Here is a 12,843-nt window from a genome sequence, read left to right as displayed (position 1 = left end):
GGGTAAATCTTGAAGAGTTGAAGCCTGCAGTGAGAAGTATGACTAATATTTAAGGCATAATAAGAACAACAATAAATGCAATAACCATTTTTTAGAACTCCATAAAAACAAAGTAGAATTTTAAAAATTGGTGACAGCAATTCCTTGGAAAGACAGAGATCTGACTCAATTGTTTTCTGTGCCATTCACATTTCGGTGAGCAGACCTGTTTGTCATCAATGATGAACAAGTTAAAATTCCAAGAGAAGTGTGGTCTCTCAAAGCAATAGTGGTTTTGTTATTATTTCCCAATTTACCAAAATATTGATTAAAAATATTACAAGAAAGAAAATCACCAGTAAAGCAGTCACTGAAGTCCTGACAAAGAAAATGGCAAACAAAAAGTTACATCATCTCCCAGTGTTTCTTCTGTCAAGGAAAATGTACGAAATTAATTTATAATGGATGCAGCAGTAATTTCATTGAAGAGAGCATTGAGTTGTAAGAAACTGGAAATTGTGTAATTACATAATAAATGAAGAACAGAAAATTATGAAATCAATCTGCTGTGAAAGCAGCTCTCAGACAAAAACTGTACGAGTTTGATCAAATCCCCCACATCACTCAACTCAGTAAGAAACAGATAAAAGTAGAAGACACTATGATACAGAAATGCCCATTGAAAAATAATAGAGGAATGTGGTACACTAACAAGCTTCTTACGGAGAATGTGCTCTTAAAAATTAAGTCATCCAAAGGATACTGTTGTTGTATAAAGTGTGGATTATTGCTATTTCCTTCCGAAAATTTTTCGAACTTAATAAAAACCTCAAATGCTCATGTGGAATGAATATCCACACTGTGAAAGCAATTAATAATTATTTTTGGAATGAACAAAATAAAAAACAATTAGGTGTGCTGATTTTTGATGTAGATAATTAAGCTCCAAGAAGAACTGCATTTCAATAACACTTCACTGGAGGTTGATGGGTTCATCTATTTAGGAAAATATATTCCAGACAAAAAGAATAAATTTGCAAACCATGCTCTTGTGCTTATGTTTGTTCCTCTGCTGCGTAACTGGATCCAACCTGCCGCTGTGTGTGCAACTTGCAATGCAACTCCTGGTGACACCATCTCGCAGATATCTCAAGCAATTATCCAGCTTGGGTAAGCCCGAACAAGAATTATCGCAATTCATTTCTAATGGCAGACCACCAAATATAAAGGTCTGGCAATGTCTAGGAATTAGTGGCATAAAAGTCATGTTACTTGCTCTAAATCGAATCCAATTGACGAACCTCAAGGATTTGGGCACTTTCAGTTGCAATCCATGTAATAAAATGAATAAGAAATAATGTTTGTGATAAAACTCATGCTGTATTTTATAATGATGAGATCAACTATAATTTTTACAGAAAAGCCGATCAACTAGATAATTCCCCAGAAGTAACCAGGTTAAAATTTTGCCATATGTTAACTTCCACCCGCTTGGATCTGATGTCATTTTAACAAATGAATGTGAGATTAGTTCTGCAGTTATTCAGTAACACAGTACCCAAAGGCATAAAACTTTTCAGAAAAATTTAAGGGATAGAATGCAAAGGCAATGAATCAATGGAATCATTTCTAGATGTATGAACAATTTAGTGGATGGACTTAACTCCTCATTTCTGAAGGATATTTTGCACAAAAACTCAAAGGCACACTACAAGCTGCTGAAATGGAGATGCATTCATGCCGAGGAAACTAACAGCTTTGCTTCCAAAAGAACTCTCCAGTCTCTAAAACCAACCATTGAAAGTACATTAGTAATATCTGAATACGAGTGGGGAAAGAGGTTTCAGAAAAATTTAATCAGGAGAAACCTGAATGTCACTTCAGCATCACAAAATCTCTGAGTTGCAATGACCATCCATCAGTAACAGACTTCCTCAGTTTGCACGTTACAGTGTGTTTACGTTCCTGTTAAACTTTTTACGTTCCTGTTAAACTTTCATTATCTTCTATGGGAACTCTGAACATAAATGGATTTTCCTCGACATCATACATAAGCCAAACGCTGTGTTAGATGGAGATTTGTACCAAAAGAAGAGTGTTTTGGAACTGGAAGACCTAATTGAAAAAATTCTGTGGCCAACATAACATCACACAGGCTCAACCCAATGGATGCTGCAGAGTCTTGGAAGCATCTCAGCAATGTAATATTTATTTTATATCTGACAGGTTATGTGGTACATAAAGTATGATGAGTCACAAAATGCCCGATATGTTCGTGCCTTTGAAGTGGCAATTCATCTGACGTGCCAACATCTTTGCTTACATCTGTTGGATATTATGGCTATTCTATATGAAAGAAATTGCTCATGTAACCACCTTCCATGTTCTTAGGCAGGTGGAAAATATTGGCACTGTAAGCTCCTTGATGGCAGTTTATGGGGCAACATCTTTTATGAACATTCGAATAGTTTGGAAATATCAAACATTGGATGCTGCACAGATCGTATATCGGACACTGTTCCCGAACCGATTCTTCATTACATGAAATTCTGTTTTTTCACGGGCATTAAAAAAATTCAAAAGGAGCCAAAATCTTCAAAAACTTCCAAAACTGTGCAGAAATTATCTAAACTAGCTGACAACTGATGTCCATGTGGTAAGCTAATTAAGTCCACATACTTTTCATTTCATTATATAAATTTCAAGAATGAGTCAGTCTGTGTGCTGCGTAACACAGGTCACAAGCAGAGTAACTGACATCTTACAGTAGAACTGGTGTACTAGGGGTGTGCACACTTTCTCTTCTATTCACTATGCCTACAGTAATTTTTTTTTAACATGAAAAATGTCTAGTTGCACTAATTTTCCATGTTCATGTGAAACTGTAGACACCCCTACTTATGTTGCATCAGTCAGTTCTAATGACTGAGGCAGACAATGGCATACTACCTCCAATAGAACCACCCTAGTACAGCTCCGTGAAATACAAACAACATACCTACAGGTTGAGCAGTTATACTTATTTTACAATATAACACATATAAAAGTTTTTCATAGGAAAACAGCCTTAGCAGTTGTACCACTGACACAGTCCAGTTCAAATGATTTGCACTTGCTAGCGCTCTCCCCTGCCCCACAGAAAACCCAGCCCCACCAACAAGCAGAAGTACTGTTACTGCTAATGGATTCTTTTGCTGCAATTATGCAGTTCTCTCATATCCGTAATGCTACAAAATAAGTTAACAAATTAATGAATTGGATGCTAGGTAATAGTCAATGCCTTCCAGCTGTTTAGATGAAGGATAGAATGAACTCGCTTTTACAATGTTGAAATTGATGTTTTCCTTCTAGCAGTCCCTTCAAATCATCTATATTCATAATGTTAATTCATACATGTTTCAGAATTATGACAATTATAAATTTGCTGCCATTTACACTTAATGAAACAATTCTAATTGAGAGATAGGAAAACAAGAACAATCTAATTGACTTAAACTGACAGTGGCAAGATATTGGCTTTCAATTAGTGTTTACAAACATCATGTAATTAACTTTCTTGAACCCTGGGCTCCCTAGTTCTGAACCATAAGAAGTCATTAAACGTCAAAACAATTCATGTCATTAGTGCTTTGTCTTCTTACACTGTATATCTAACAATAACTATGTTGTGTGTAGCGTGGATCATAGTTGCATCATTGGCAACAACTGTTGTGTGTAGTGTGGTTCGTAGTTACATCACTGACCAAGGTGTTGGGTAGGGCTTAGCCTGAACAGGTGGTAAGTTGCCAATGATAAACATTAAGTTTTCAGTTGGAAAAACAGTCTAGGTTGCAATAATTACAGCAGAACCTTTATTGACACCTTCCACCTTATTGAGGCATCTTTAGAATACGTTTAGGAACTGTAGGTAACACATGAGACATAAGTACCAAAAACTTTTTGTATGCACCTTCGGTGAAGGCATGCAGGTATTTGAAGATAAGGCCACACTTCTAATCTCGACAAACAGAAACTGGAATACAATTACCACAGGAAATTGAAAAACTACATGTCTAGGATTTTTGGTAAAAAAGTATGAACCAACCATGTAGTCATGAAGTGTAACACTTATATAAGACCACGGGTTTCAAATTAAATGTCAACCCAATTTATATAATTTAAAAAGGACATGCTTAAAAATTAATTTCCACCAATCATATGTTCCTATATTTACACCATTTTTAAAAGTTCCTTGAAAAGTGTAAAAAGGGGATTTTTCACTATAGTCCAGTCTTAATATGGTTCACCACTATCACTGACATTACTCAATAGCAAGTTTTTCAGGTTTCATATTGGAAAGTTGGAACTCAAAATGTGTTGTGGCAATGTGTCTGAACTTTCCATCAAACATTACTTGTATTAAGAAATGTAAAAATTCAACATAAAACTTTCTAAGCCACTTAAAATGAAAGTGTGCTTCAGACTCAATACCTATTAGTAACACCACAGAAATATCAACTGCCTTAGCAGTATCAACAAAAGTTGATAACAAAATAGGTGTCATTTACCACTCAACCATGATATTATTCCCCCTCATCCATTTTCGGAAACATTCTGTGGTTACAGTAAACAAGCACAGTGGTGAACAAGGAAAACACATCACATTGTCAATGCTTTCAGACCTGCAGTGCATATGCTACCAACCCCAATTACGCATTGACTAATAATGATAAGCCAACCAAAGCGCCTCACTCCCAGGTGCAAACACAGATAAGCCAATAGAATTTAATGAACTTACTTCGGCCAAGCTGCTTCACGTAAAAGCTCATCTCAGCAACGAAACTCCTAAAAAATAGAAAAATGCAATTAATACTTTATTCAGGTTCATAATTTGTAATGGGATGTAAGAAAGTTTTGAAGAAAGAATCAACATCTGAAGAAATATAGTGAAAACAAAACACTTACCATAAATTTTGGAGTGGTTATCAGTAGCCAGGTTCAGGCTGTATAGCACTGAAGCTCCTGATCACTGCAGTGCAACACCATGAAAATACTTGGTATATCTTCATACGGATAACATTGGAAAATTTAACTGTACTTAAAAAGAGAATGAAGTTACAAGTTAACTGCAATTTCAAAATAACATTTATTGGTACAAGTTTTACTTATAAAGAAATATTCTGTGTGGTTTCTGCAATATGTAACTTGTCAGATTCATATCAAATGTATGACAACTGGTTAATTTAAGATGCTGCAAAATGTGTGTGTGTGTGTGTGTGTGTGTGTGTGTGTGTGTGTGTGCGCGCGCGCGCGCACTGTACTAGCTGTTCAAGAAATTCTTTTCTTTTGATATTAAGTACAATACTTACTCTCTAGTATCTTTCGCATTGCTACAGTGATTATTCTGAAGTGAATCCTACACACTTGCTACAAAACATTGCTGCAATACCAAATATTTCATGATACAGTGAAAATAAATGTAACTGGATAGATAAAAAATCACAAAGCCGCAGCAGGAAAAAACACACATATACACTGAAGTGTCAAAGAAACTGATATATGCATGCATATTCAAATACAGAGAGATGTCAAAAGGCAGAATATGACACTGCAGTTAGTAATGCCAAAGACAACAAGTGTCTGGCACAGTTACTACTGCTGCAATGGCTGGTTATCAAGATTTAAGCGAGTTTGAACATGGTGTTATAGTCGGCGCACGAGCAATGAGACACAGCATCTCCTAGGTAGCGATGAAGTGGGGATTTTCCCGCATAACCATTTGACGAGTGTACCATGAATATCAAGAATCCAGTAAAACATCAAATCTCTGACATCACTGCGGCCGGAAAAAGATCCTGCGAGAATGGGACCAACAACAACTGAAGAGAATCGTTCAATGTGACAGAAGTGCAACCCTTCTGCAAATTGCTGCAGTTTTCAATGCTGGGCCATTAACAAGTATGAGCGTGCGAACCATTCAACAAAACATCATTGATATGGGCTTTTGGAGCCAAAGGCCCACTCTTGTGCCCTTGATGACTGCACGACACAAAACTTTATACCTTGCCTGGCCCATCAACACTGACATTGGACTGTTGATTACTGGAAACATGGTTCCTGGTCGGACAAGTCTCGTTTCAAATTGTATTGAGTGTATGAACCTCTTGATTCCCTGGTCCCTGCGTGTAAGCAGAGGACTGTTCAAGCTGGTGGAGGCTCTGTAATGATATGGGGCGTGTACAGTTGGAGTTATATGGGACCCCTGATGTCTAGATACAACTGACAAGTGACATATACATAAGCATCCTGTCTGATCACCTGCATCACATCCCACACGTCCAGAATTGCTACAGAGTGGACTCCCCAGACATGAACATTATTGAGCATATCTGGGATGCCTTGCAATGTGCTGTTCAGAAGAGATCTCCACCCCTTCATACTCTTACGGATCTATGGTGTCCCTTCAGACATTACTCAAGTCTATGCCACGTTGTGTTGTGGCACTTCTGCATGCTCACAGGGGGCCTACACAATATTAGGCAGATGTACCACTTTCTTTGGCGCTTCAGTGTATAAAAGTTAAGGAAATTTGCAATCTTTCAGAGCCAGTGGCTTCTTTTTCTGGCACGAGGGTTGAAGCAAGGAGGGAGAAGAAGAAGACTGGCAAGGTTCCGGAAATGGAGAGAGTTTGGAAGAGTCACCCAGAACTCTAGGTAAAAGGACACTAACCAGATGGGATGAGAAGGAAGAACTATCGTGGCAAGAGAGGAGGTTTGGAGTGTTAGAGATGGTTGCAGCAGCAAAACTAAAGCAGAAGGTGAAAAAAGGAACCCAAGCAAAAAAATGGGAAAAAGTAGAAAAATTCTAATGAAAATCATGATTACAGACAAGTGAAGAGAAGATATAATGAGTGAGCAAGAATTGCTCACCAGAAAATTGAACTATAAGATGTGAAAAAATTTTGGTAGGAAAATTTTATAATAATAAACTGTGGTTAGAGAAGTTCATGGAAAATCTGTGAAAACAGACAAAAGTTTAAAAACACAAAGGTGGTGGTGGTGGTGGTTGTGATTATTTCAGAGAAGTAAATGTTTATCTTTGAAAAAACTAACTAAGTAATTCATAAATACCACAGAATGGCATACTGTTTCCACTATTAGTGGAGTTCATCCATTACACTTTATGACTGGCTGTATGAAAAAATTTCACATAATTACGAAGTGAGAACCATGTAAATGTGTGTCATTACTGGCAATGTGTGAGACACAGACTTCAAAAACTTTGAAGCACTGGTAGCAACAATGACTGCTTTACAGCAATTATGTAAGAGGGCTTTAGTGCAAAATATAGCTCTAGAGGAAGAGCCATGTCTCCCTAACTTGGTCTCACAAGAGTGTAGAGCACTAACTGGGTAGATGTTGACTATAGCTCTCACACACAAATGGATACTATTACAAGAAGCAATCTTTCTTCTCTCCAAAATTGTGTTTCTTGTACTGGTGTCAAGACCAAGCTCTAATTTACTTTCACTCACTCTAGTATTATGCAGTACACTACCACTCTTTTCCAGCCATTATCTTTAGCTCACAATGGAAGTCTAAACTGTTTTGGGAGTCAGTTTGCTCAAAACCTTTGGGTCCTATACTTTTATTGGTCCATTACATAAGTGCCGTTTTCATTATACACTTATTAGACACTTATTTAGTGTTATCTACTGGCTCCAAGGTAACTTTTTTGTTTGTTTGTTGTTTTGGTATGAACAAAAATGTTAATTGCTATCTTCCTTGTGTTACCTGTAACACTGCACATACACAAGTGGCTGAATGGAACCTATTACAGTTACAGGCAATTGTAATACATGTTTATACAGGCAATTGTAATGTATGTTTATACAGGCAAACAAGAGCAGCAGACATTTATTGAATTCACAAAATGAGCTAACATTATTAGATCTTTTAACTGGAAAGATCCACTCAAAGGTCTTATTTGCATTACATAAAAATAGAGCCAGCTATTTACCATACTTTGTGTTCCTCCTAGTAGCTTGTTAACCAGACACAGTTGTCTTACTAATCTGTCACAAATTCTGACCTGGTTAGCGTGTTACTGCAAACAGAAATGAGCATAATACAGCATTTACTATTGCTATATGCAGTAAATTTCTGTACTTATAAGTTTGGTTGACATACAGGGTCACAACAGTGTTTTAAATAAACAGATTTTATAATACAGATCCAATGTATAATTTTTTAATGAACCTGCCAGACCAATGTTCTTGTGAAGAATTAACTTTAATCTCAACAACTCACCTCTCATTTCAGCCCCATGACCACAATATCTGAAAATGCTATGCAGGAGGGGGTGGGGGTGGGGCTGGATAAAAACAAACCACTGGCAGAGTATAATAATAAACTACAAGGGCTATTCAGAAAGTAAGATCCAATTTCTTATAAAACATAAACCACCACAGATTTTTTCAAAAAAAGTTTTTATTTAATGCCTTACATCTTCATTTTTCTACGTAGTTCCAATTTCTATGATTGCTTAAACATTTGTCATAGCATTCTACAAGCTTTTGTATCTGTAAGTCATAGATGTCTCTCTCTTGTGAGGATAACCAGTCTGTAACTGCTTCCTTCATTCGTCATCTGTTGCAAAGCACTTGCTGCTGAGAACCTACTTTAAGCAGGAGAACAAGTGAAAATCACTCAACACCAAGTCTGGATTCTACAATCGGTGAACAATCTGTTCCCATCCAAAACATCTGATAAGATTTTGAGTGTTAATGTTAGAATGGGATCTGGCATTTTCAAACAGCAAACAAATTCCAGACATCAGCAGGCCATGTTGCTTATTCCATATTGCACAAGTAAGTTTAATCAATGCAGTGCAGTAGGGAAAATGGTATTGTTATCCCTTGCAGCATAAACTCTACTAACTAGACTCCATGTCTATCACAAAACTTCATTGTGATAACTTTGTGTGTTGTGATTGTTTGCTTGACCTTGACTTTGACGACGTTGTGTGACTATTCCACTGATGGCATTTAAGACTCTGCAGTCATGTGGGAAACTGACGTCTTGTCCCCTATGATTATATTCTCTAAAAATTTATCACCTTCTTTATGATTTGGGTCTAAATAATCAAGAGCACAAGTTGTTCTTTCCATTTTGCGTTTTTCAATAAGTAGCCTGGGAACACGAAGTGCATACAATTGTGGAAATGCAACTTTTCTGAGACAATTTTGTGTAATGTTGTTCTACCCACATTCAGATATTCCAGTGCTGAAGCTGAAATTGCAAATTGTCTGTTTTCACATCTTTGACCAAATATTCTGAGGTCACTGATTGCTGTTCATCATGCACATTTTCCTGTCTGCCCTTGGAAACTCTCACTCACTTAAGCACTTCGCTCTGTCATCGCAATGGTGCCATACACCTAACTAATCTGTCAATTTCTGCTGTTGCAACATTCTCCACAGCCGAAACCCAGATTACTGAGCAAATTTCACAGTCAATGGGTTGATCAATAGTTTTAAATATACTGAACTGACATTGTGAACAGCACACTGCTACAATACCAATGCAGATGGCATTGACGAGCAAGGCATGCCGGGAGTCTGTGCGCATGCACATTTCAATGTGTGTGCGACGTTCGGTTGGTTTCATATCTTACTATCCAAATAACCCTCACATATTGCAGAGACAGAAATTGCTGAAGTACCCCTCAAGACTATATGATGCTACTGAATTCACTGAAATCAAATACATGCCAACACTGAGCAATGTTTGGTTACCAGTTACTTGTATATTTTACACATACATTAAACTAGCATGGGAAAGGCAGTGCTTAGGGTGGCAGCGCCATGGATATTATAGACGTTAGGACAAAGAGACATGGCATCACCTGTGACAAGCAAAGCACCGGGACGTACAGGGATGGGAACTGTGGAGAGTCAGTAGAGGGAATAGTTAGTGTCATAGTGTGCTTCACTTCAATGACCGACTGCTTCACTTCAATGACCGACTGCTTCACTTCAATGACCGACTGCTTCACAGCCCCTGCTGTACAGATTCTTCCTAACACACTCTCTCTCTCTCTCTCTCTCTCTCTCTCTCTCTCTCTCTCTCTCTCACACACACACACACACACACACACACACACACACACACACACACACACACACACACACACACACCTTCTGACTCCAAAACCTCTCGGTACAATTGTCAATTGTCGTAAAATCGGTGGGAGGACTGTTCCGTAATGGGTCTCAGAAGCTTACTGAATAGGATATTTTGGTAAAGAACCAAAAATGACGTCACTACAGAGACTAACCTACTACACCGATCGGTATGAGCGATACAGAATAGGGGCCCTCCCCTCCCCCTCCCCCAGTACAGCCTGCTTGCCAACAATGCACTTAGCAGCCCACTATCCTATCCCCATCACACCCTTGCACTCTCCTTGTGTGTTAATGTTTTTCTAAATCCGAAGGAAGATTGTGCCCCATAGCCCCCACTTCGGCAATCTATTGGGTGTTTGTATTTGCACCTTGGTTCAGAGTCCATGTTGAACTGTAGGTCCCTGTAAATGGATGGTTGAGTCAGATAAAGGACAATGGCATACCACCTTAAAAGAAGATACTTAATAGCCCATTAATAATATACGAAATTTGCAATGCTATAAAATTCATAACAACCGAGTTACTGTACCACAATAGAGACACTATGTGCAAATGTCTGAAACGAGAGCTCTAGGCTCTTGAAAGCTGGTGACATCTATGAGCGACTGCTGTAAATGATAAACTGCCAATTTTGAGTCTAGGTACACATCTTAAAATTAACATTATTACATAAAGACTATTATGCATGAAAGTATGTTTATTAACTGAGAAATGATTTAGTACTTAAATTGTGGTGGAAACAAATATTGTGTTGTAAAAACACCTAAATGTAAGAGAGAGAGAGAGAGGGGGGGGGGGGGGGGGTGGCAGGGGCAGGGCAGGCACTGTGTGTGTAATATGCAATTATGGAGATGGCTCTTGGAGGAATCATCTTGCCTACAGTTGCGTAAAATGCTACTTTCGTACCACTAGAAGTGATGCAGAATTATGTCATCCTTGCATATAACAGTGACCAAGTATCCTACAATTACTTAATACCCAACTTCCACAATGCTGATATGGACGCCACAGATTGTGCTGGTAAAGTTACTGGTTAACCATACAAAGGAAGCATTGACTTTTGTGGAATCACGTATACTGGACTCATAAATGTTGAAGCTGATGCAGCAGGTAGATTTTTGTAGTGCAAGATAAAAATGTAACAGGTCTCCAGTATTATTATAATAAAAATAGTGTTGAAAGGTGAATTGTTCACGGAATATTACTATGCAAAGTTAAGTACTAATTGTAAAGCCAAGCTCTCTCTAACATGTGTATCCTGGTTTCAGTAATTACACTGGTTAAATTCAAAATCTATCTAAGTTAAAAATAGAATTATTCATTTTGATGTGAAATGAACAAATATAATTTTTGAAATGTTTACTTAGCTCCCATTTCGTAAAAAAAATAGGGGTGGGAAAGAGAAAGAGAGAGAGAGAGAGACAGAGACAGAGACAGAGAGAGAGAGAGAGAGAGAGAGAGAGAGAGGGGGGGAGGGGGAGGGGGGATTAATTTTATGGTAGACAGAAATTTTGCAATGTTGGTAATTTCTTTATTGTTACATATAAAGGCTGTCAATACTGAGTGTGCCATATTTTGTCCCTAGAGAAGCCACAGCGTTTACAAAAATATCTCTTGTTGTGCTTCAAGAACCTATCTGCTCAACTTTCTAGCTATTTTCTGCGTCTGCAGTTAAATTTCCACTGCTAAGTAAGAACTAAAACACAAACATTCATTTACCTTCATGGGTGCATATTCATAATCTTAATTTTCTTAAACAAATTTACTTTGTTAACATTTCAGGTTAATTCAACTTTAACATGCCACATACATATGTTAACAGTGCAAGTAACTTTTGCTATACATGCACAGAAGTGACTTGCTTCTCAATTACGTGAATTTACTCCATCAATACAAACAGCACATTACTATTATTTTTACTGTAAAATAAATGAGGATAAATCCTGGGCACCTAATATTTGCTGTAATACATGGGCCTCAAATCTCTGTTGTTAGTTAAACAAAACAGTAAACTCAGTGCCACTCACAGTACTCATGACATAGTGAGAACCTTCAAACCGTGTCAGTGAATGTTGTTTTTGAGTGGGGGTGCCTCTTATTTAAAATGAGATATCAAGAAATAAGAAGTGGACCACAGCATATCCAAGTTTGACATAAGCTACATGATCAGTACCACATGGAGCAGATCTGTTTTTCCATCCCTCTGTGATGTTATGTCCAAGAATATGATTAAGGTGTGCAGGGTAAATGCAAATAACAGTCTGAGTCTACAGCAAAATCCGGACTATAGATCAGCATCGGTCTTGCCCCGTAGACCAAACAAAATTTCTCAAAAACAACTTAATGATTTAATTCATGATCTGGAGTTACCAAAAAGCAAGGTCAAACTTCTTGGCTCCAGGTGTCAGCAGTGGAAACTCCTAGGAAAAAATGTGAAATGCTTGTATATAGACATCGAGCAAGAGATGTAACACCCTTCTTTGAAGTGGAAAACAACCTTTTTGCGTGAAATGATGAAAATGGTCTTACAGCATCTTTGAGACTGGAGGATAATCTGAAAGACTGGAGACTTTTCACTGACTCCTCTAAGTGAAGCTTGAAAGCTGTTTTGTAACACAATGGATAAACAGTGACACCTGTTCCTGTACATCAAACTGTACATAGGAAGAAGAGCTATGAAAATGTAAAACTGCTTCTTA

The 12,843-nt window shown here is 37.7% G+C and overlaps 1 protein-coding gene across 2 annotated transcripts in view; it reads right to left on the bottom strand.

Moving 5' to 3' along the window:
- LOC124711018 (dosage compensation regulator) overlaps nt 1-12,843 on the bottom strand; it is a 189,406-nt gene that overhangs the window by 101,502 nt on the left and 75,061 nt on the right. For both annotated transcript variants that reach the window (XM_047240970.1, XM_047240969.1), the window contains one exon: nt 4,757-4,803. In XM_047240970.1, coding sequence (XP_047096926.1) covers nt 4,757-4,803 — 47 coding nt within the window. The remainder of the gene's footprint in view (nt 1-4,756; nt 4,804-12,843) is intronic.

This window comes from Schistocerca piceifrons, chromosome 1, assembly GCF_021461385.2.
Source record: "Schistocerca piceifrons isolate TAMUIC-IGC-003096 chromosome 1, iqSchPice1.1, whole genome shotgun sequence".
NCBI lineage: Eukaryota > Metazoa > Arthropoda > Insecta > Orthoptera > Acrididae > Schistocerca > Schistocerca piceifrons.
This window is presented reverse-complemented; position numbering and strand designations above follow the sequence as displayed.